This window comes from Apus apus, chromosome 11 (assembly GCF_020740795.1).
Source record: "Apus apus isolate bApuApu2 chromosome 11, bApuApu2.pri.cur, whole genome shotgun sequence".
In the NCBI taxonomy this organism is placed as follows: domain Eukaryota; kingdom Metazoa; phylum Chordata; class Aves; order Apodiformes; family Apodidae; genus Apus; species Apus apus.
In genome coordinates this window covers 4,759,594-4,783,854 of record NC_067292.1, presented here as the reverse complement: position 1 = coordinate 4,783,854, position 24,261 = coordinate 4,759,594, and the positions used below count along the sequence as shown (strand labels likewise).

At 45.1% G+C, this 24,261-nt stretch overlaps 1 protein-coding gene across 1 annotated transcript in view; it reads left to right on the top strand.

Annotated features, from left to right (window-relative positions):
• The window catches only part of CMIP (c-Maf inducing protein), a 130,535-nt gene extending 126,214 nt beyond the window's left edge, over nt 1-4,321 (top strand). The window contains exon 21 of the mRNA XM_051629498.1: nt 2,314-4,321. Within this exon, the coding sequence (XP_051485458.1) occupies nt 2,314-2,367 (54 nt within the window). The 3' untranslated portion in view covers nt 2,368-4,321. The remainder of the gene's footprint in view (nt 1-2,313) is intronic.
• Nucleotides 4,322-24,261: the final 19,940 nt, after the last annotated feature.

Genomic DNA, 24,261 nt, shown 5'->3' with positions numbered 1-24,261 from the left:
AATATGCTGAGTGGATGAGTATCTGATGGAATCTGAAACAGAATCTTTCTGCCAGTGCTATCAACAATAAAGGTTTCATAAGTGGAAGCATATTGGTTGCTTCCAGTGAGGATACACAGAGAGGTAAAACCTAGTGCACACCTGCAGAGCTGCCCCCTGTACTGTTCCAGGACCAAAAGCAGCATGTGAACAGCATTACAGAGCTTTGATTCAGAATGCAAAGGGAGAATTAAAACCATGTTAAGGAAGGTGCAAGTTTATCTGGACACCTCTTGGACTGGAAGTGAGCTTTTGACAGAAACACCTGCACAGTTTCTCAGTTCCCCAGTGTGACATGTAGGGTGTCTAGTGTTGCCATTTGTACTGTGAATTTACAACCACTTTGGCAAAATTGTGTGAACTAGAATGTAGCTGTGGGAGGGGAACAGCCCCAGGTGGTTGCAGACAAAGACTGCCTGAGATGCGTTGGCTTTTGTGACTTAACTTGGACTTTGCCTTCTCTCTGATATTGTGTGAGCTGCATCTCCCAAAGCCTTACCTCAAACACCCAAGCGCTCAAGATGAAACTACATTATGTCATCTTGTGTGTTGAAAGGTTTGATTGTGCTAGGTTTATTCAAAAAGGTCACAACCTTGGGCTGAGTTTCGAACTTGAGGCAAGTCCTGAAACTGCTCTGCTTTCAAAATTTTCTGCAAAATGTATCTTCAGGTCTGGCTGTGGAGCCAGGGCTCCCTCAGGGACTCGGTTGCAATGCTGCTAGCATGGATTTTTCAAGATTAAGTTTTCAAAACTTGTGTCACAATTGTATACGCAAAGAAGTAGTCCTTGGAATTAACAGCTGTCTTGCAGATGGGTTCACACAATGGAGCTTGTATCAGGCCCGAGGCATTTGCAGACAGGCAAGGTCAATGCTGAGTTTGGCCCAGGGCTCCAAAATCAAATCTACTGAAAGGCTCCTCCAGCCCTACCCCTGCTTCTGAGCCCCTTAGCTGCTGACTCCAGACTGAAACTCATATTTTCCAAACTGGTTCCCTCTGCTCAGGAATTGCAGCAACACAAGAAAGTGACTTGCCAGGGCAAACAGCAAGGCTGGCTGTGAGCAAAGTCCTGATGATTGCAGAGAATTAAAAAAGCTGAGAAAACAGGCTTGCGTCACTTTTTCCCCTCTCACCTCTTTCATTGAGATTTATCTTAGTGGCCATTTTTGTAGAGCCCTGTGTGTGTTCAAAGGGAGGGTAACAGTTTCTTTCCCCCCGGCACATGGTTGTAGGTCTGTTGAGAACAGTTCATACTTCAAAGAAGATTTTTGATACAAACCTTTCCTTCTTCTCTTGGTCTGCGAGAGCATTTGGGGCACAAGCCAGTGATGACATTTCCTCTCCACTCCATCCCCCACCCCACTGAACACGCTTGCACACACACAGACACCCACATATGTACCAGGCAGGCTGAACCAGACAATAAATAAACACCCATTACTGAAGTCACTATTGCCTAACTGAGAAATTATTTGCTGGCAGTGTCTGTAGGATTATGACTAGCTCTTATCAAAATATGCATGCACATAAATCAAGGAGTGAGGTAATAATGACTCCTAGAAACTTCCAACTCCTCAATTATGCCCTAGCCTAATTAAATGTGTTTGTTTGTTTTGAGAGAATTAGCCATACAATTGTAGTCAGAGAGCATGGAAACGGGATAGACAAGTAGGAACGGTGCAAACAGCTGATTCCCACCTGCCTCTCATGGGGTAATTCAGGAGCAATGTGTCCAAATGCAGTGGAGTTATGGAAAGGAGACTGCAAAGACACCAAAGGTTGCTAACCCTCTCCAAATGCTTTTAATAAATTGAAGGAAAAATCAAGTGATGACTTAGTGTGGAGCCTTCATGGCTAGAGTTTGACAATGAAATTTTGCTGAGCATTTTGTGTAAAAAAAAAAAATATATATATATGTGTATGTGTGTGTATATATATATATATATATATATATATAAAGAAAGCTCTGGAGGGGATCTGGGCCTGCTGGCTGGTGTGTGGGTTTGAATGGAGCCACTGCAGGTGGGACTTAGTCTTGTGTGTCTGTAAAGGCTCAGCATCTTGTTCCTTCAGGAACACCTGTGTGCTTCAGCTCCCTGCTGAGCTCAGCACTGGCTCTCTGCAGGGTTGAGGTCGTAGCACATCTCCCTGCAGTTTCTGTGGCCCAGAGATCAATCCTCCCAGTTTGCTGACTGTACAGATTTTCCAGGATTTGTTTTCCCTGAGTCCTGCCCTCCTGTCATTAATTCTGACCTTTTCCTACCCTCTCCACAGGCTAAACTACCCAATCTGAAAGAAGTGGACGTCCGCTACACCGAAGCATGGTGAACTCTCCCTGCCTCTGACTCTTTTGCTTCTCCTGAGAAGGAAAAGATTTTTAAAACAAACAGAAAAATGAAAAATAACTTTTGGCTAATTCCTGTAGAGCAGTGAGTCCTGGGACTTGGTGGTAGGAGTCGTGGTTGTGGGATAGAGGAGTGGTGTTGTGTGTGTCGGGGGGACGGGGCAAGCCTGGACCCGGCCGGATTCTTTCAGCTTTGTGATTTCAGAATCAAGATAATTTAAATTGAAAAAGGAAAAAAAAAAAAAAAAAAAAAAAGACTTTGTAGCAGCAAGAGGATTATAAAGAAGAAAAAAAAATACCACCTTTGTGGATTTTATTTGCCTTTGTGTTTTATGCCGTGTGGAGAAAAAGAAAATATATTCATTTGTCATTATTTACCTGGGTTTCCTTGGCTGGCAGCCATCCAGTCAGAACTCCTCTTTCACCAGTTTTGCTCCAGAAAAATCAAACTTACAAAAATCTCAAGAGAAGAAAACCAAAACCAATATGATTTTCACCTCCCCCCTGTCCTTGCAGTTGTTATGCAAAGTGATTTTGTTGTACATAAGATTTACATAATGCACCTATTTAAGAAAATGGTTCACAAATAACAGGTCTGGGACCTGTCTTTTATTTATGAATTGTTAATTCTTTTACCCTTTTTTTTTTTTTTGGCGTATAGTACTGTATAAACTAGTTTGCTGTCTTGTTGTTATTATTATTTTTTTTTTAAAAGGAAATGTCCTCCTTGAAGAATTGCCTTTCAGTGATGCATATACTGTATGATACTCCCTCTCTGTCACGACATCCATCGCGTTGTCTTTTCGATTTCAAAATGCCTCAAACGTTATCAAATAGGAAGGAAAATATCTACCAAGGGGGGGATGGTTGTGGGGGAGGGGGTGCAGGGATTAATAAAAGTCACGTTTCCTTCCAAAGTCTGAAAACTTTCTTTAGTGTCTCAAACCATGTCAGGTTGAAACGTGGGAGATGGGGAAAAAACACCCTTTCTTTTGCCAGGGGGGTATTGGCAAAGCCGTAGATTTTACAAGTTGCCTGGGTTGTTTTCTGTTTACGTCCGATATTTCAAAAAGAGAGAAAAAAGCTCTCCCTCTGTTCTGTGCATCAGTTTTTTTCATTTTTCCACCCCCTCTTTCCTCTTCTCTCCCCTCCCCTCCCTCCCCTACCTGTTCTGTGCACGCATCGTTCTGCATGTTCCTCTGGGGAGACTGAAAAACTAGCGTTGTTGCTGATTTGATCGCTCTGACCTGTCTGTAAATGTGACTGCAACATTTTTCAAATTCCACAATTGCTTAGGAGTTGATTTTTTTAAAAAACAAATTGTGGTTTCTTTTATAACTATGCTGTTGACTTTTTTTTTTCATAATGAGCCTTCATTGTACAGAGCTGCTTATTTAAAAAAAAAAAACAAAACCCAAACCAAACAAAAACAAAAATGAGTTTTTCTTCTGTTTAACTCCTTTATTTTATTCTTCAGCACCACAAGGTTTCACATACAGCCAATGTAATTTTTTATATATAAATATATGTATATTTAATCTTATTCAATGGAAGCCAAGCTTTTGGTTTTTTGTTTTGTTTGGTTTTTTTTAAACTTGGTTGCTACGTAGACAACCCCCACCCAACTCTTGGGAGTTTATTCTCTTTTTTGTTTTTGTTTTTTTTAAATATATATAAATGAAACAGAAATTGAGTCTTAACTCATGTAGTGTGCCAGGTATTTTCCCTCCTTCAAATCCCAAATTGTGTGAGGACGCAGTGTGGGAAGAAAGAAGAAGAAAAAGAGATAAAAATAAATAAATTAAAAAAAAAAAAAAGCCAACCTTTTCCTTAGCTCTGTTGCTTTTACCAATGGTTTACTACTACTGTTCTGTAGCTGTGTACAAAGAGATGTGAAATAATTTCAGGCAAAAATAAACTGTAAGTGACTATCTTTTAGCTGCGTGCTTTGTGTTTTCTTGGAAGGCAGCTCCTCTGGCCTGCGGGGACAATGGCTGAATGAGGACGTCTTCACGCACCGGGCACAGCCCCTTGTCTCCCTTGGCAAAGGAGGGGACCAGCAGGCAGCCAGCGGGGTGTTTTCCACCAGGTTTCAAGGCACTGTCACCTACGAGGAGGAGGAGAAGAAGGACAGCTGAGTCTCTGTGCATCCAGTTCATCCCTCCGCAAGATGGTTTCTCTCTGCGCCGTTGCGAATCCTCCACAGCTCGAGGAGTGTTTGCACTGGCCGTCAGAAGAGTTGCATTGGTGGGCTTGTTTTTGTGCTGGTGGCCTGAAGTAGGCACTGCTGGAAATGCTGGGGCATTTCCAGACTTGAGAGGAGTTTCTGTCTGTGAAGGTGCATTTCAGGGCAGCAGCCAAATGGAGGCATCTGCTGCGTTTGCATTCTGCTCACTGCCCGTGATCAGGCACGCCAGTGTGTGGGCAGGAGGCCAGCAGAAGATCCAGCTGGAGCTTCACAACTCTGCTTCCATCATCTAGACAATTACTAAACTTCTTTAGCTTTTAAACAAATGGACCCCACTTGAAACCAATTCCTGCAGATGTTCTGAGAGCCACCTTCATCACCTATGTTGCCTGGCTCCTGTATTCTCATTGTTATCTGTATTTCTGTCATAAAAAACAGACTTCAGGGCACAGAGAAACAAGTGTTTGTGTTGTGTTTCCAGCTGAGGTAAGAAGTGCTCATGGGATGGCCATGGGAATAAACCATGCCTTTTTTTTTTTCTTCCCTACTGACACAGGACAGCTCTAGCTGAGGCTCTTGGGCTTTTTGGGTCTTTCCCCCTTGAGCAGTCACTGCTGTGTATGGGCTGTCCAGCTCTGGCATGGGTGGGGACAAAGCCTTTCTGGACCCTGAACAGCCAGAAATACGATCAATGTGTTTAAATAAAGTGATACTTGTGATCTGTCTCACTTTGCAAGCAGGAGTCATCTCTGTGCCAGGGCAGGTGCCTTTGGCCTCCAGCCTGTGCCAATTGCAGAGCAGCCTTGTAAGAAATTCCCAAGGATTGTGTCAGGCTGGGGATCCTCTTCTTGGTTATGAAGGGGGAGGGTTAGATGTGGTGTATGAAGAGATGCTGGATCTCAGCTTGCTCTTGGAAGGGGTTTTCTGAGTTTCCTCTCCTGCAGCACTGGGGCTTGTAGAGTACCTGGTGGTTTCACCTGGATAATGATGCCTTTCTGTTGGCCTTTCAGCTGCTGCTTGCTGAGAGCAGGAGCCATTAAAGAGCTGCCTGGTTTCATCTGGGAGGTTACTGCAGCCCATCTTCCCAGGGACTGTCAATACTGGGGGTTTGTCTAACCTGCAGCTTCTGGCTTTCAACCTGAACTAGTGCAGTAGCTTTGATGCAAGTGCACAGAGCACAAAGCTGCAGCACTGCTGCGTTTCAGCAGCAGTGTTCTTGTCTCCTCATTAAAACGCTGCTGTTGTCCTACCTTCCTGTGGCTGCTTCCACTGCTCATGGCTGCCTTTTCAGTTTCAGACCAAACACCAGAGCTGACTCTCACAAAGTACCAGTTGCCTCCAGCTTCCCAGCTGGGTGGGTACAGCTTGGTTGTTACTCAGTAAAATGTATGCATGAAATCCTGGCAATTCAGCGTGGATTTGCTTGGAGGAGAGTGCTGGAACAGCTGGTGACCTGAAGCATTGTCTGGTTCTATTTTTACCAGGTAAGAGCTTGGTATGTCATGTTTATATTGTCATTTCACACAAGGTGGAGCCTGGGTTATCTACAAGGCCTGTCCGTGAAGACCTGAGGCCATCTGCCTAATGCTGGTTGTGGGACCTCATGGGGAGATGTAGTAGATGGTGGCACCAGAGTGGGTGTGGAGCATCTGGGCTGCCTTCAGGGCAGATCTACAGGTTGCTCCATGCCTTCTTGAGGTCTGTGGGTATTCTTGTTTCCTGAGGACCTGCTGCATGTTCCCAGAGCAGGCAAGCCCTGTCAAGAAGCTTTGAGCAGGCCTTGTGCCTATGGCAGGGCCACCCCTGTCAAGCAGGGGAGGGGCTCCATCTCTGAGCCTCAGGAGCGAGCACAAAAGGTGTCTCTGATATTCTTCACTCCTTGCACTTGCCAGAGAGCATCAGGCCTCTGTTCAGGTCAAGTCCTTTTGGAAATACAGCAGGAAGGCATTTGGAGCAAGCAGAAAGGTCCTGTTGGTAGATGGATGTAGGGCATGACATAGTGGGCTCAAAAGCAAAGCACAGGTGGCAGCTGCTCAGGACTCCTCTTTTCCAGACAACAGCAGGAGCTGGGGCTGTTCCCATCTTTGGTCATATGTACAAGGATTTCTAAACTGGAAAAACTTGGAACTTCCTACATGTCTCTAAGCACTAGGACCATAGTGGTTCCATCATTCTCAGGCTGAAGGCAGTTCTGACCTCTCCCAGCCTCCAAAGCCAACCAGCTGTACCTATTAGAACTCATCAGTCAACTATATTGCTGTCTCTTAAATTTTTAATGATTTTTTCCAACTAAACAGGACACATTTCAAAATACTTGCTTAAGTGGATGTTACTATGCAGTTTTTTCCATTTTATTTTTTGTTGACTGGGGAGCATCTGAAGTAAATATTTGAGATAAGCCATTTTTATTAATAGTAGATCTTGGAATATCCTTTTTGCCAGTAACATTAAAGGTGCAGGTATTTTTCCTGCTAGCCTGGTACCTGCTTTTTAATTATTTTTTCTTTTAGGTGATCTCACTTTTGTCCTTTTCACCAACCAGCTAGAACAAGTATTGTCATATATTTGCAATTTTAAAACAGGCCCTATCAGATTTAAAAGATATACATACACAAACCTCATAGAGATCCACTGGTCTTAAATGAACTTTGTTGATGAAAATGTGTGTCCTTTTCCTATCAATCTCTACAAAGATCAAAACAAAGGTCTCTGTCAGAAGCTCGTGTAGCTCATGGGCCATGTTCAGTTCATTACTAGCATTGAATTGGTCTCAACACCTGATTTAACCAATTTGCTTCACAGTAACCATTTTCTTCTTAATTTTTGTTCCAGCTGGAATATAATATCAAGCGTTAATCCTTTGATTTTAACGCAGCAGTTGTTTGAATTGTTCACAGTAGCTGAGATACTCTTAAATCTTAGCAGTCTCTCCCACCCAGAATCTCCCATTTTCACATGTGCCTTTACTGTAAAGTCAGTGTCTTTGTATTAAATTGTTAAGTTCTTTTAAAAAGGAAAGTTTGCTATTGAATAGCAGGTCAGAGACCTGCTGACTGTCTCACTCTAATAAAAGTGTTACTAGTGACTTTGGTATGCAGCATAAGTCCTTACATTTAAAATGCAGAAACCTTGGCTTAGGGATACTTTTCTTTCCACATTTTACCAATTATGATGACATTAAGGATAACTGATGTTCCTGCCTCATTTGCCAGGTGCTGTGAGATCCTGGAGCTAGGTTTGTTATTTATGGCTGCAGGGCTGTGAACCTGGAAGGCTGGAAAAACACATTTCTCAGGTACGCTTTGAATTTCAGTTTAAAGCATCGCACCGTTAGAAAGACGTGAGTTTTGGTTGATCATGGTTTATAAAACAGTATTGTAAAACTCTTGACTAGGGATTGATGTTGTTCTCTGATGCTGTTGTAGCAGCCATTTCCCTTCCATGTGGCACTTTCTCCAGCCCCGATGGATGGATGAGCAGTGGTGGGGCTGGGTGAGCCTCCTCACACCTGTGTGCCCGGAGCCAGTTGGATGAGGCCTGTCAGGATCTCCTTCCAGGTAAGGGAGAAAGCAGATCCCACTCTGCATGATGAGCTGGTGTAGGAGCAGGATTTGTCCAGTGTAACAAAAAATAAATAGAACCTCTATAAAAATCCCAGCTACAGCTAAAACAAGAATTTCCTGTGAGTCAGGGAGAAGGGGGGGTGGGTATGAGGAGGGCAGCCAGGAGAGCCAGGCTGAGCTGGAAGGTTACTCCTGCCCTGTCACTTCAAAATGCTTGTTTAAATCTGCAGTGAACTGGGTAATGTAGAGAATATTTTTGGCTGGAACAGCCTGACCCGGAGATCTGCAATGGTCCACTATTAATGGCAGCAGCCCTGATATGTGGAAGTTAAAGGAGGTTCCTGGGGAATCAAGGATTTGCCTAATGGGATTATATTCATCCCTGGAACTGGGGCCAGCCAAGGGCTGAGTTGATGTGCTTGAGCCTCACGAATCTTCTCTTTAAAAAATGTGCTGAGTTTCATCTCCTTGGGCATGAAGCTTGCCTCTAGGTCACCTCCTTCATGTTTCAGGAGCTTCCAAGCCTTCTTCCTTGGAAATACCCTTGGTTTACAAGGACAGGGGAAACAGGTCAGTGTGTGGGGGTCAGAAAGCAGTCTGGACACTGTCGCCCAAATACAGCCCCATCCCACCCCTACCAGGGACAGGGCTCCCCACCACCTCCAGATGAGCTGAGGAGGGGTCTGTGTCTGCTGGACACCCATGGATGCTGCTGCAGGCCCCAGTGGTGGGGCCATCTCCTGAGAGAAATGAACAAATAAATCAACAAAAACCCAAAACCAGAGCTGGGGGGGGGAGTGAAGGGAAGAAGAAAAAGTTGCACTTGAGGTTAAGGCTGCTCTGCTGCAGAGCTGATGACATCAATGTTGCCATGGAGACAAAATCTTCACTTAGGTATGGTGAAGTGCCCTGAGTTTGTGGCTGCCAAGGAAACCCGCTGGAGCTCCAGCACAGCCACTGCGGTGGCCCTGCGGCCTCCTTCTCATCCTCCTCCTCCCCCTCCCCCTCATCCTCCTCCTCTTTCTCGTCCTCCTCCTCCTCTTTCTCATCCTCCTCATCCTCTTTCTCATCCTCCTCCTCACCCTGCCCTGCTGCTGAGAGGCTCTGAGCTGCACCCTGCTCCTTGTCCCTTGTGAAAGTTACTTAGTTGAACTCTTCCATTTTTTTTGTCCCCAGTGCTGTCCCAGCAGCTCTGGCACATCCCATGAATGGTGAAGGAGAACTCCTACCAGCAGAAACCTGGGGACACAGTGGCTCCGTGACCAGCTGTTGCCAGCACTGTCTTTTTCCCCATGATTCAGGTTAAAAGCCTGTGAGTGTTGGAGTCCACCACCTAGGGAGAATTTGGGGAATCTTTCCCCTCCCTCTTCATCAGTACAAATGAGAAACTCATTCCCTTGAAATCAGTAGATTTCAGAGAAGAGCAGTCGTTAGTCACCAGGGTGAACCCATGGGCTAATGAGCAGTGATTGAAGTGAGGAAAAACACTTGGCAAGAGGTTTGGGTCTGAATGAAGCCCCAACTTCAGTGCTGTCACCTCCAATGAAAGAGTATAATCTAAATCCTGTGAAAGTTTATGGAAAAGGTTCTTTTTTAGTGTGTTTCAAGGCAGACCTGTGTGATTATTAAGCATTCTGGGGATTTTTGTTTGGTTTTGTTTCTTAAATGGCTATTGAGCAGAGGCTCAAGGGCTCCAGTGATTTGTGATGGCAAATGGTGCCACCACATCACTCCAAACATGGCAGCAGCCCTGGGCCACCCCAGTGGAGACCCTCCCCTTGGCCAGTCTGCACACCCAGGTACTGCTCTAGCTTTTATTTTAGAAGTTGGGGGTTTGGATCTTAGTCAAGCTGTTGTTATTTCAGAAAAAGGAGGGGGCGGGGGAAAACCCAAACCAATCCTTCTAAAAGAGAAACATCTGGCATGAGAGGCACTGCTGGCTCTCGGGCTTCGGGGGCTGCGATTCATCAGGCTCTGAGTGGTGCTGCTGCCAAGAGCATGGCTGAGTTGAGCTGGTTGCTGGAAAGGAAAAGGAAAGGAAAGGAAAGCTGGGCAGAGGCACAGCAGAGCTGCCAGATCCCACTCAGGAGCACTGGGGGCTGCAGAGCACGTGCCCCAGGGTGAGCATCGCCTCATGCTGCTTTTATTTTTTTGGGGAAAAAGACTTTACCAGGAGGCAGAACTGTGGTTCAAGGAAAGCCCAACCTGCTGCTTGAGCTCTAAAAGCTGATCTAAAAAAAAAACCAAAACCAACCCACAGGTCTGCAGTAAAATTACTCTGTTTTATTCAAAAGCTGTGGTAGGAGCAAAAGGGATTAACTAATAGCAGATCTCTGGAGAAAATTGAGGGGTTTTTTAGGCCTGAATTTTTAAGACTGATTATCAAATTATTGATATCCTTTCAAAATAATTATGAATTTAACACAGTACCAAATCTCCACTACCTGATTTCTGGTCACAAGAGAGGAGTGTAGTCAAGGGGAAGTGACTCACGGCTGCCTGTGGTTGAAATTAACGAGATATTTATCTGGAAATACTCCTGTCAGTGGCTTTTCTGTGTAGTCCGAGTCAGGACAATACCTTGGAAAGCCTGGCTGGGGACAGCAGTGCCCTTGCTGTGATGGTTGCAGGGACTCAAGGATCTGGTCAGTGTAGGGTCAGGTGACTGATGGGCTTTAGGGTCAAAAAACCCCATTCTGAATGTTCAGGCAGACTTGCTGTGGAACACAGCCTGGTTTGCTCCTTAATCCCTGCCACAGTCCCACAAGGGAGAAAGGAAATGATAAGGAAAAACGGAAATCAGCTGTGGGACCCTGGGATGGGACTTACGGGACTGTTTTGTTGTGTTTTGTATTTTTATTTGCACAAAGCCCTTTCACATCCTGCATGATCTTTTCTGGAAGCAAGAGCTCTCACAGGAGAGCCTGGTTTTAAATATATGTGGAAGAGAAATCCTTCCCCTGCCTGTGCTTGGAGTGGCCCAGCCTGTCACCTTCCCGCAGAGAAGCAGCAGTGGCTGTGCCAGCAGAAAGCTGCTTTCTGGACTGCTTCAAAGCCCTGCCAGTCAGATTATTGATCAAGAGGAAACGTGGGTGTTTCAGAAGCTTCCCCAAAAAGGTGCAGAGGCTGCTCAGCTCCTCTGCGTCACTGGGGCTGTTTCTATCCCTGGATTTTTCAGCATGTTTAGCAGAGCTGGGTCACCCAGGAGAGACCCTGGCAGAATCTCCCCACTGAGTGACTCACGCTCACACATCATGGGAACACAGGCTGGCTTCAGCACACTGCACTTTTCAACTCTGATTCATGCCACCCCAGGAGAGTAAATAAGGCAACTGCACACACATCTTGGCTGTGAGGAGTTGCCTTCCCACTGAAAAGGTGTCTGGGCAATTCACACTTCCAGTGAATAGTGTCACCTGTACCTTAGCCAGCAATTTCCTAAATAGGGTAAAATGTCTCTTTGTCAACGGAGTCCAGGATCCCTCCTGTCTGGCACACTGCAGGAGGTCTTTGCTAAACCAAGGATGCTGGGCTAATTTCAGTGAGCCTTGTAGTGGGTTTGCTAAAGCCTGGGGACATTCACTGGCAATCTGGGGTTGTCACTTTTCAGGCTATCTCTGCAGACCACTTCAGAAGGGTAACTGAAAAAAGCAAAGAGCCTGCTTTGCCTGGATGATTCCCAGAAGCAGGGTAAGCCAGGTCACTGCTGCAGAAGGCATTACTTGATGTGTTTAGCACCAAACAGAAAAAAAACAGGAGCAATTTTTTTAAGGAGATCTAAATTAATTAAGTATCTGAACTCAGTTGTCTGGGGAAGAAGTTCCAGCTGCCATTCCTGGCACCTGAATGGTGGGGAGTCACCAAATTACATACTTGGGTTAGGGAAATGAGTAGCAGGATAACTAGATGTCTAGTTGCCTGTAAACCCTGTGAAGCAATTCAGCTAACAAGCCTCATGTACAGTTCATCTGATTTATTTGGTATAATTTTACTCTAATCCTGGCTTGTGAAATTGGCCAAGAAGGCCCAAGGAAAGCACCTGGGTGCTCCTTGTTCAGCCTCCCCAGCCAGCTCTGGCAGCATCTCTCACAGCCCCTGCCCCGGGTCAGCTCTGACAGCTCCCACTGGCACATGATCCTGCAAACCCAGCCACTCTGCAGGAATATCTGCAGAAACCATCAAAGAAGAAGGAAGCCTTAAAACTTTCCTGATAGCAGATCATGAATTTGTGCTTTTTATGTAGCCTGATCTGTTGTTAAAAAGACCATGTAGATAGTGATCTGTTCCCAGAGGAAGCGGAATTACAGGGATTATTCTGATTGCGGGTTGCAGATGTGAGAGAACCCTACGTGTTCTTCTGCAGGTTAGCCAAGCAGAGGGGCAAAAGTTACTGAGTAAGCACCAGATTAGTTGTGGGCTTAATTCCCAGTGAATGCCAGCTCCTCTAGTTCTTTCCTCCCTCGGACTTCAATCTCAGTCTTGTCCTCAAACCTGCAGGAGAGAAATATCCAGGGCAGCATGACCAGTGCACCTCTTATATTGCTGCAATATTGTCTTTCCTTCAAAATAAAGGCAGACACCCCCCCATTAGATTATATGTTCTTTTCTCTCCTTCAGGCTTGTCGACATGAAGCACAGGGATTGCCTAATCTGTTCTTGTAGTTTAGCTATGTGAGCATGACATGCTGCTCTGGCTTCTCTCCATGACCCACCACAACTGGCACCACGTTCCTGCCCGGCCTCCAAGTGCTCCAAACACGGGTGGGAAAGGGAAGCGTCTCCTCACATCTCTGCCTGTCAGGTGCTGTGTGTGGTTAGTAAACACCAATCTTGAAGGAAGTGACTTGAATCCAGCTGAAAGGTGGGTGAGAGAAGTGCTGGGTCCTCGTGTGGGGACTTCAGCCAAACCTTTGGGGAGAAGGCAGGTGGAGGCGCGGGGTGTCCACACCCTCCTCGGCGCACCCGCTCCCTGGCTGCACAAGCTGGGATTTGCACACTGGCATCCTCGTGTTCCCAGTCATCCTCCTCATCCTGGTGCCTTCATCTGGCCACTTAAAAAAAAGGTAAAAAAAAATTCCTTCTTCTGCTAAAATGCTGCTGAAGGAAGGGCTGAGAAGCCCAGCTGTATGGTTGATGACATGGATCAGAGGTGAGCTCCAGTGATGAAACATCAGATGAATTTATCTTCCCAGCCTTAGTCAAACTGTCTGCATACCTAGTCCCTAAATCATTGTCTGTGTTGTCTTGTTATTTATTCTGTCTCATCCACAGGCTGTTGAAGCCCTGGGCTTAAGAAGATAAAATGTCTCTCCCAGACAGAGTCCGTGTCCTTTGCTGTTGACAGTTTCCTCACGTGTGACCCTCACCAGTGTTAGTTGTGTGATGCCAGAGAAGGAGGTAAAGGAGAGCTTGGTCCTCACTGGCTTAAGCCTTGAGAGACAGGTGCTTTTCTTCCTCTGCTACTCCTCTGCTCTTCTCCTAACAAGTGACAGAAGAAGAGGAAATGGCCTCAAGTTGTGCCAGGGGAGGTTTAGATTGGATATTAGGAATTTTTTTTTTTCACTGAAAGCATTGTCAAACACTGGAACTGGCTGCCCAGGGAAGTGGTTGAGTCACCATCCCTGGAGAGATTTAAAAGACATGCAGATGTGGCATGTAGGGACATGGTTTAGTGGTGGCCTTGGCAGGGTCAGGTTAGTGGTTGGACTCGATGATCTTAAAGTTTCTTTCCAACCTAAGCGATTCAGTGATTCTATGAAATGGGTTGCCACCAAGATAGCAAACAGCCTAAAAATAAGGCCTTCTGCATGAGGTTGGTGTAGCTCCTAGAGGTGGTCCCTAGCAGTGGTAAGGAGGTGAGACAGGGGGTTTATAGAGAGCAGTTTGGATCAGCAGCTTTGCACGAGCCCTTTGGTACTTCACAGTTTTAATCAGGTGAACACCTGCAGAGGCTTGGAGGGATGTATTTTCCACTGAGCCAGTCCCATTTGCTTGTATCTAAACAGCTTTGCCTTGGGGTTAACATACGGAGCTTGTGGGGCTCATGCACTGAGGCTGACTTCTTACAGCACCGGGACCATAACACGTCAATGGGAGAGCTTTGAGGAGGAAGGGATTTCAACTGGAGTTTGGTGCTTGTGTTTCTTAGGCTTTGGGCATCCCCACCTAAATTCATGGGGTGATGAAGGATGGAGTGCCTGTTTTCCTCTGATTTCATTTTGTTTGCTATGTTTGGGCTCCATCACAGGGGTCCTTGGGCCCAGGCCCAGCACTTAGTAGCAGTAGCACAGGAATTTATTTCAGCAGAAGCAGACAATTCCCTAAATTATTAATGCTAATAGTGGATAAACCACAGGACACAGGCAAAAATATACCAAAGAAAGAGCTGAAGAAAAGCCAGGGGATGGCAGCTGGGGCCATTAGGGTGATGAAAGACAGAACTGAGAGAAAGAGAGATGTCCCAGATGACTGAGACCTGACAGAGCACAAGCAAAGGAGGTTTTGGGCAAATCCAAAAGCAAAGAAGGAAATGCATCCTTTGGAGATATTCCCAAATACTGTGGGTATGTGCACTGGTACCTATCAAGGTTTCATAACGAGCAACAAAAGCTCCCACGCAGACATTCTCATGTGACAAAGGATGTGTACCCTGTGCCTGGATTAAAAACCTTTCATGCGGGTGATGGGAGACATTGCTGTGTGGTCCCCATGCTGGTGGGGTGGCCCTCAGGCTTGCTGGGTCGATAGGACACAGGCTGGCAGCCTGGCCTGGCCTGGCCTCCTTGTGCTTCTCAGAACCCCTCTGTGTTTTCAGCTGATTTGCTTTGACATCAGCAGCCAGCAAGAAGTTCTGTGTGTGTCGGGGTGTGTGGGAGTGCTGTGTGACACCATCATGCTAAACAGGAACACTTTCAGGGTTCCTCGGCGTTTCAGAGAAATGTGATTTCCTTTGTGCTGCTAAGACAGAGTTGACTTGATTGTGACTCTCGGTGGAGATCAGCTCTGGTGATTTGGGTGGCAGGATCTCATTCTGGGGGAAAAAAGGGAGATAAAACACAGTAGGCTTTTGAGCTGCAACCATCACAGTTTCTTGCCTGGTAACTGAGGCTCATTATGAGGAGAGCTGTTTAATTTAATTGGCCGAAGTAACAAGAAGTCAGATTTTGTTCAAAAATAAAAATGAAAATCTGTGTGAAGTATCAGCAAATACCACAGTAAGTCCCAACTTCTGGAACAGTTGTTAGTCATTTAGCACAGGCATGAGAAACTAATTCAAAATCCAAAAGAGTGATTAACTTGTTAATTTATTTTTCCACCCTGTATGAGTGACAAACACTTAAAATCTCCGTGAAAACTCAACGAGGGATGGTTCAGCATAGATTTAGCTGAGCATTCTTTGGCCTGGATGAGATGAAATCACAGCAGGGAAGAGTCATGAGAGACCTGCTAGCACAGGGCCAGAAGAGTGATGCATGACGTGGGGTGGGATTTTATAGCCACTGTGATTTGTGACATGTGGCAAGGCTGTTGGAAAAGCTGGTGTTCATCCTGCTGAGAGTTTTGCTCCCTCAGCCTTGCTCATCCAGAGGCACAGAACTCGTCTGATGCTCAGGATGAAAATACCTTTCATTTTTTTAGTGTTTTACAAAATAATATGGAGATCTCTATATTGGGTAAATTACTGGGCATAGTAATAAGAACACCTGTTGGATCAGATAAGAAAATTGGAACGATTCTGCTCCATGTTACCCCATCCAACATTAGTGTTGCTTATTGGGAGACCAAAGTGATAGCATGTCCCTTTTCCTACCCCTGCTGCCTGGTGGCACTGCTCAGGTCCCTTCAGTCATCTTTGCTTCTGCACCTGTGAAATGGGTGTTACTGAGCCTATTCCTTTCCTGTTCTTGCCCCCTTCTTGATCCCTCCTTGCCCTTAGATGTTAGGAAGAAATTCTTCACTGTGAGGGTGGTGAGACACTGGAACAGGTCTGTTTCTGCTAGGTACCTACCCAAACATGGGTACCCCTGAAATGGGGTATCATCCAGTAACCACTGTCATGGAGCAGTAAGGTTTTCCATGGGGTTCCCCAGACATGTGATACTTGCTGCTGCTCAACAGTTTTGTTCTTCAGCACTGAATTAACTGTTGCTTAACCCAATTCATGTAGCATGCAAAGAAGTAGGTCACTCAAGACAGCAGGTATTGCTCAGCCTGGAAATCCTCCTCTGGGTGTTCAGAGTCCAGCAGCTCCTCTGGAGCAGGGATTACATCCATGGCCATCAGGTGACCTGCCTTCTCCCCAGTGTAACATGAAGGTGATTTTCCAGGTGGGCTGCTCTTAAGACAGGGAATGTCCCCTATGATCTTCATGTTTTAAAACATGATCTTCATGTTTTAATTGAGATAATGATAATCTTGCCTTGCTCTCTGGGTCAGGGTCTAGATTTGCAGTTTCAGAGTGGAAACCGATGTCCCTGCTGGAAGGACAAGCTGAAGGCAGGATGAATTTCTCCTCCTATGCCATGGTCTACTGTTCCACTGCAATGTCTTGAAAGCCAGGTGATGCTCAGGAGCAGGATGAACACTACTCCCTGCAGCTGCTGAGGGCCACCAGGGTGCACGATGGTGTCTAGGGCCTAGGGACAAGAGGAGAGTCCCCACTGAGGTGGCCCAGGAGCTGGTGGCTGATAGAGCAGCACTGCCTTGGAGAGCAGGACAGTAAGGACAGGCAGGAGCAGGGTGGGCTTGTCCTATGGGTCTCTTAAGATAAGTTCAGCATTAGATTGACAATGCTAGATGTTTGTCCACAGCAAGCTGCTCTTTCCCACGGTGCTCAGGCATTCTTCAGTGCCTTGCTCAGGGGGGATTAAGGCAGTTTGCATGATCAGTTCTTGGCACCCAACCTACCTAATACTGTGTGTGCTCTGAGTGCTGCCTGCTGGGCTGAGGTTAACTCGCCTGAGCATCTGCAGGACAGCAGACCTGAGTGAAGGGCTTTCCCCAGCTCACTCACAGCAGCAGGGCCACCGAGTCCCATGGCCTGAGGGACTTGCTGTCACCTCCTGCCCTTGCCTTCCTGCATGCCTGGCTGCTGGCTGGTATGGCAGGAGGCAGACCTATGATGCCACGTTCCAGTGCAATTGCAAACAGCAAAGGGTTTGTACTCCATCAGTTAAAATCCATCCCTTTGCATCTTTATACAGATTGAAGAGCAGGGCTGGCGCCAGGCCAGTGTCCATCCCTCTTCTGCCTGGGTAGAGCAACCTGGCTGAGCATTTGTCAGAGCTTGGGGATCAATCTCCTTTTAGAGCTGTGGTTAAGCAGTCACACAAAATTACCTGTGTAAAAATACAGTTCAGGGAATGTTAGCTAAGCTGCACTTAGATCATTGCAGATGTGTTATTTTGGGAGAGCATTCATACTGTGCAGCCCTTATTCAGGCAAAACTGCAATTGACGTAATTTTTTCCATAATGTTGCTTTTATTTGAAATCATATCTATACATCTTGTACAAATCAAACTAATAATAAGCATTTCCACGACAGACTCCACTTATGGATTAATTTTGGAATTTAGTTTATAGACATGATTTGACTCCAGGGGGATTTATGTCCCTAAAAGGACTGCATCAACAGGGGACAAATGCTAGAAAGTGGCTCTTTGTCTATAATTCAACGTATTTGTTTGTGGAACACTGAACAATGTTCTAATCTTCCATCTGAAAACTGCCTTATCACCTTTTGATTTAGAGCATTTTCCTTTGCCTTTCCACTCTGCCACGCAGTTGGTATTTCATACAAGGCAGGTATTGTCAAATCTTTTTCTTCAAACATATAATAACCACCTTTTCTTCTGAACAGGCGGATAAATTACTCAGCTTATATGACAGAACAGAAAATAAAGAGTTGAGTATCTAGCAGAGATGCCAAAGAGTGATGTTATTATAACCTTACTGTGAAAGATTTGCCAACAGAAAGTTGCATAGCAGTGAGGTAAGCGACGGCAATATTTCCTTTATTACACCAAATATTGGAGAACATTATTGTATGATGTATTTCCAGGCAAACTGCACCTCTCTTGTCAGGATGCTCAGTAGCCATCCTTGTGCATGACAGGTGGGATTCATGATTTAAACAGACCCCAGGCATTGAAAGATACTCAGTCGTTGGGTTTACTCCTGTCAGCCTTGTTGTTCAGACCTTCTTGGGAATTTTTCCAAGGTGTTTGTTTTCAAGTGGAAAATAGTGCTCCTGCAAAATTAAAATCTTGCATGTTTTCAATTTTCCTTCATGAACAGAGTAGCTAATTCAAGGTGAGGTGGTTCAAATGAAACCAAATCACAGTGCTAGGCTTGGAGCAGTTTGAAACATCCAACCCATCCGGGCCCGTGCTTCCATCAGACACGTGGATGGGATTATGCTCAGATGCTTTGTCCCACCAGTTTCTGCAAACAGGCTTGGCTTCTCAAGGCACTTGCAGTCATCTCCTGGGTGGAGCAATGCAAGCCACCTTGTCAGCCAGCACACATGGTATCCCTTGGGCACAGAGGTGAAAGGAAGCACACTGTAGTGCTGTAGGAAAAGCTGAGGGTTTCAGTTTATAGGGGAAAAGAAGGTTACAGGGTCGAGAGGCAACTTAGAGAAAAGTACCTGTAGCTGCCTCTCCATCTTGGGGCTTATCCACTGAAACTTTTATGGCCCTGTTTAAGCCTCAGAATAAAGTGGCCTTTCCAAGGGTGATCAGGACAGCACAAGACAGACACTGAAACAGAAACCCACAATATTATCTCATCAGCTCCATTCTGGGTGGCTGACTGCATCCTGAGTCAACCCTGTCACCCAGTGACTGGTGGGAGTGGCTGAACCCTCCCCTGAACATCACCTATAGAACCTGATCAATAATGAGCAGCATTATCAGCAGCACTTTCTGCTTGATTTATCTGTGCTTGTCAGCAAGCAGCTGACCTTGGGTGGAGGCTTAGGCTCAGCTGGGCTGAAATGGTAAAACCCCCACAAAACAAACAAGAAAAAAGAGCTAAAAGCTCTTGGTAGAGTTTACTCGTGGTTGGCATTTGGTGCGTGGCTCCACCACATGGCAACTGCACAAACTCACAAGGAAAGAGTGGAAGCTGTGGTTTGGCCTCATGGGGTGATGACTGACACCGTTTTCTTCTTCATAAAATAATCACTGAGTGTCACCAAGTCGGACTTAAGTGAACCTCTGGAAATCAGGGTCAGGTGTAGGTGAAATCTTGGTGTTGAACTGATTTCTACTCAAGGCATGGAAGTTGCACCCGGGCTTTGGCAGCTCTGTAGTGTTTCCCCTTCCTGTGTTATAGGTGGGGTGAGTAGTGCTCTCCACCAGAAAGACCACCCAGTACTTCCTGACATCATATTCTGTTTGCATGTGTCTATAAATATTTGTTTACAAAATTCTGGGAAGGCTGAAAATTTGCAGGCCCAGTGTCTGCTTTGGAGAAATTTGCCACTAAGTTAACTAGTTGTTTGTGGAACCAGGATGAGAGGGATGCAAACATCCATCTGTTCTAAAACAGGCTTTCAAACCTTAATGTTTTCCTTTGCAACAGCTTTTGTGCTGATGTTTCAGCTTAGGAAGGTGATATTTGCCCGCTTGAGGCAGAGCAGCACTTTGGCCGTTGTTCTTGCCACTCCCATCAGGTCTAAATCAAAAACCTTGAAACTTTAAAATCTGGCCTCAGTAAGGACTTATTTATCTGATTTTCCCTGTGCCAACTCCAGTTCTCACAGTCTCTGCATCCCGTGAGATGTCCAGCACAGGCGGCAGAAGTCCCTGCAAGATCTTGTCCCCAGCTGCCACGGAGGTGGCCGAGGCAGGAGCCGGGGTGGCCGGGGACACCCTCCAGTTCAGGGCCACCCCTGTCCCAACAAAGCCCGACACAGCAGCTCCCCGTTTCACAATCTCTGCTGCCCTCGCATGGCACCTCTAGGAAAGAAAACGAGCCTGTTTGGGGCATGTTTTGAATGTGACACCTTTGATTTGTGAATGTTACTAGAGGCTCGGGGGCAGTTCTGCAAGTGCTGCTGTAACCCTTTCTGCTGTGATGACCCTGAAGCTGGGTCGCTGGACTGCAGCACGTTCAAAGCTGTGTTCACTAATAAATCCGAGCTGCTGTAAGAAAGACCTTGAAAGATAAACCTAACAAACCAATCTATCAACCTGTGCTTGTTCAGGCAGGGAGTCCTTGCCTGATCTTTGGTACGTGTTCTTTTTCTTTATAATGTCATTTTGCTCCTCTTTAATGCTCTCCTTCCAAGGTTATCAGAATGCTAGTCACTAGACATCCCTAGAGCCCATTACCTAGGAAAAGACTACTCATCCTGAAGACCAAACACAGCCTTGAGCCCTGCTTTGAAGAGGGGTAAAAGAAGAGTGTTCCAGCCTGAAGGTAATAGCAAAATTTTTTGCATTAGGGTCTGCTTCCTGCTGCTACTGGTAAACATTCTATTTTATAAAACTATGAAATTATAGATTGGGACAGTCTGAATTCAGTCTGCTACTCAGCTACATGAAAAACTCTGGTACTCTGAATGTGGTCAGTTTGGTATCCAGCATCCATTTCTGGTTGTAACTTAGTGGACCTTTACTTCCATTTTATTTAAGCTTAATTTAGTACAAGTTTGTTCTTACTGTTCACCTCTCTGCTCAGATTTGAGTTGAGCTGCTGAACTGGCCTGTGTCTGGGAGAATCTGACAGGCTAGAGCAGCTGAGCTAATAGCAAAGCTGATCTTTGATCCATCTTTTCTGTCAGCTATCTAGAAAGAGATCACTAAATAGCCTGAGTGGATGAGTTAAATGAGAAAACCTGTGAAAATCACTGAAAACATTGAGGTTTTGAAGGCTAAAAGCTACTGTAATGACATAATTGTATGAAGCACAAAGCAGAAGAAAGGCAGGTCTCTTTTTGGTGCCAGGCAAACAAAAAATGGCTGGTGTTACTCTGGATTAGCTCCTTGACCTGGTTCACCCTGTGCCCATGCAAAGGCCACCACCTTGGGAAGAGCAGATGTAACTGGTGAAGCTGGGATGAAAGCATTTGTTCATGCTGTGTAATTTCAGCTCTATGGATGGGTGAGGGGCTGTGGTACAGAGAGCTTCTTTTCAGGCTGTTGTAAGGTTTTATAGCTCTCAGAGGACTAGAGTAGACCTGTGCTGATGGCTGTTGAGGTGACTTTGCTGAAGCAGTTAGATTTAGCTGCTCCATTATGTTTCCCCTTTGAAGGAGACAAGTCAAAAGGGACCAGTGGGTGGGTAGCATGAAGAAAGGCACTTAGGAGCCAAGCCAGAAACTTGTATTCTGGTGAGGTAGCAACATTTCTACTATAGATGGAACCTGAGCAGAAAGACTGTTAATACTGGATGTAGGCAGTGAGTGGCATTGTGGTATCACAGAAGAAGCAGCAGAGCAAAAAACTGAGGTGCTTAAACACAGTAGAGAGACAGATGAGATGCTAAGGAAGGGTTATCCTCAGGATCAGGATCCTACCTGTGTTTCAGTGTCCTGCTCACATGGCCAAGCATGATAAGCTGTACACACTGCAGCTGATGGAAAGAAAGTCCTCAGCCAGTGGAGCTTGTGTTGCTCCTTCCTCTGCCCTGCAGTCAGTGCCCAGAGGTAAGAAGGGCAGTCGTCTCCCCTCTCTGTGAACTGGTGTGCCTTCTTCATGGCTTGTAGAAATGCACAGCATAAGTAACAGATCTTAATCATGGCAACATCTGATACATTTGGACTCATCAGCCATTGCTAGATTGTCATTAAAAGGGAGGATGGCATAGAAGGCACTGAAATAAAGGGCATGAATCATGGGATGTGTAACAAAACAAGGGGCGGAGTCCTCAAAAATAGCACAGGTAATATCTTCAGCTCCTGGGAAAGGAGAATGTTCAGGATCTGAGCGACTTAAAGATGCTCATTGGTGTTTCTTGGTCACTGGCTTGAAATCACAGCAGGCAGGAGCTCATGGAAGGTTTGCTGACTTGTGATGACCAAGAGCTCTAGGCAGGAGGAATGGAAATGGAGCAAGTTTGCTGACTGAGGCTTACAATCCACACACTGTAGCCTTTCAGATTGAGGAAATGCAACAGAAAGGACATATAAAAGTGATGTGACATATATGAATAGGAAAATTACTTTGGCAGTCTCCTCCTGTGTTATATTCTCAGTGGCAGCACCTATAACTCATCTGCTCTGGTACATTTCATTATCTGTAAGGAGATGATAGGGCCAGTATTGTTTTAAAATTCAATTTATCACACTAATTTCAGACATCAGTGCTGTAATATTGACTTTCTTTTTATTACATAATGCTTTGCCTTCAGGAAACCAGTATAGAAGATATTAAAGTTGCCATAAACAAGTGATGTTTTAAAATGTTTTGTTTTGGTTTGTTTTTTTGCAGCATGATTCTATTCTATTTTGGCTAAGAAACCAGATAAGTATAGTTGGCATATTGGCCTCAGGACTACAAATTGTTTTTTTCAGAGCTAAACTCATGCAAATCTAGTTTGTAAATACAGCAAAATAATTTTTGGTAGCATAGATTCTATTCCAGGAGTAAAATAATAGCAAAGTTAATCATAATGGCAATGCTAGCATTAGTGATGTGGGTTTTTTCAGCTGCATTCCACCAGGTTCACTGGTTTCTCCTGAATGTTTTGCAAGAGTTTTGTTTAACCCTGCTCTGACTTTCCCCGGTAGCAGGAGGAACAAGCAAATGAGGCAAATGATCGTATGAATATAAATGGCCCGACAGCCGACACACGATGGCAGCTCGTCAGAGGTGTCTGAAATGTGACCTACTGCTGCAAAACCACAGTGCAGCCTTAGTTATGTCCTTAGTTTTGTTGTGCTCTTTGTTCTCAAGAGCCTGCAGCAGACCTTACAGAAACAGAGTGCCAGTATTTGGTATTTAGGGTAATTTTTTTTAACAAGTTGCGTGGAATCGGCTGTTAAAACTGTATTTGTAGTTTCTTTTAAAATAACATTTCCTGTAAAATCAACGAGGACTGTCGCCCTGCTTGGGCTTTTTTTTCCTTCTGCAGTAACCCAGCACTTCTGTACAAGAAGGATGGCCGTTTTCCCCTTGGTTTTTCTCAATTTAAACATGCCCAGAAAGACCTCCAATCTTCTCCAGTTTGAGGAAAGGCTAATTAGAAAACATCCTCATTACTCTGGTAGAACCAGTTAATCCCCAAAACGTTCACCTTGCACAGTAAAAATAAAAAGCAGGTACAGTTAAACCAGCATGATACAAGAGCTCCACATACACTGAGGAGCAATTGCAGCTTGTTTTATCTTCAGCTGATCCAAATTTTTCTGCAGAGCCTGATTTTTGATAGAATGATTAAACACTATTTTTAACAGGCCTGGGAAGGCAATAAGTTTGTTCTCAGCATGCACATAAATAAAGCCATGATGTTTGAAGGTCTAAAAAGTATGTACAAGGTATGTTAGCATGAAATGTAATTTCCAAGGCAGCTCTACTCTCAGCTTTTTCTGCTTGAATATTTCAACATAAATTATTCATATGGACTTTTTTTTTTTTTAAATCATTCTGGAGGTTTTCACAAAACGTGGTGATTCTTTATCTTTTTTTGTGTGTCCCTCTTTTTCTTTTCTTTTTTTTTTCTCCCAAAATCACCTGTGAAGTGTCTTAATGTATTTTAAGGTATTCATAGATGTCTTTGCACAACAGATTTTTTCCATTTCTCTTTGTCATCACACAAATCAGTCGTTCACTGGCTGGGTGGATTTTTCATTAACTACTTTCAAAACACACAATGCTTTGCTTAATTACAGCCTTGCTTTTTTCATCTCCCTCACCAGAAGGCAGGTGTAACTAACTGTGTAACTTGCAGATCAAATTCCAGGTGTTTTAGCCAACTATGCTGTTCAAGGACTGTTGCTGTGAGCTTCTGAGTGTTTTTGTTGCACTTCCAGCTGATTCTCTCTTTCCCATTATTTGCAGTATTCACCACATCAATACTGGATTTGTGTTTTCACACGCCTTAGCCCTCTTATCTACTCTGGCCAACCCTGAATCGCTTCCTTTTTTGTTTCTTGCTTTTGTTTTGGCAGATCAATATG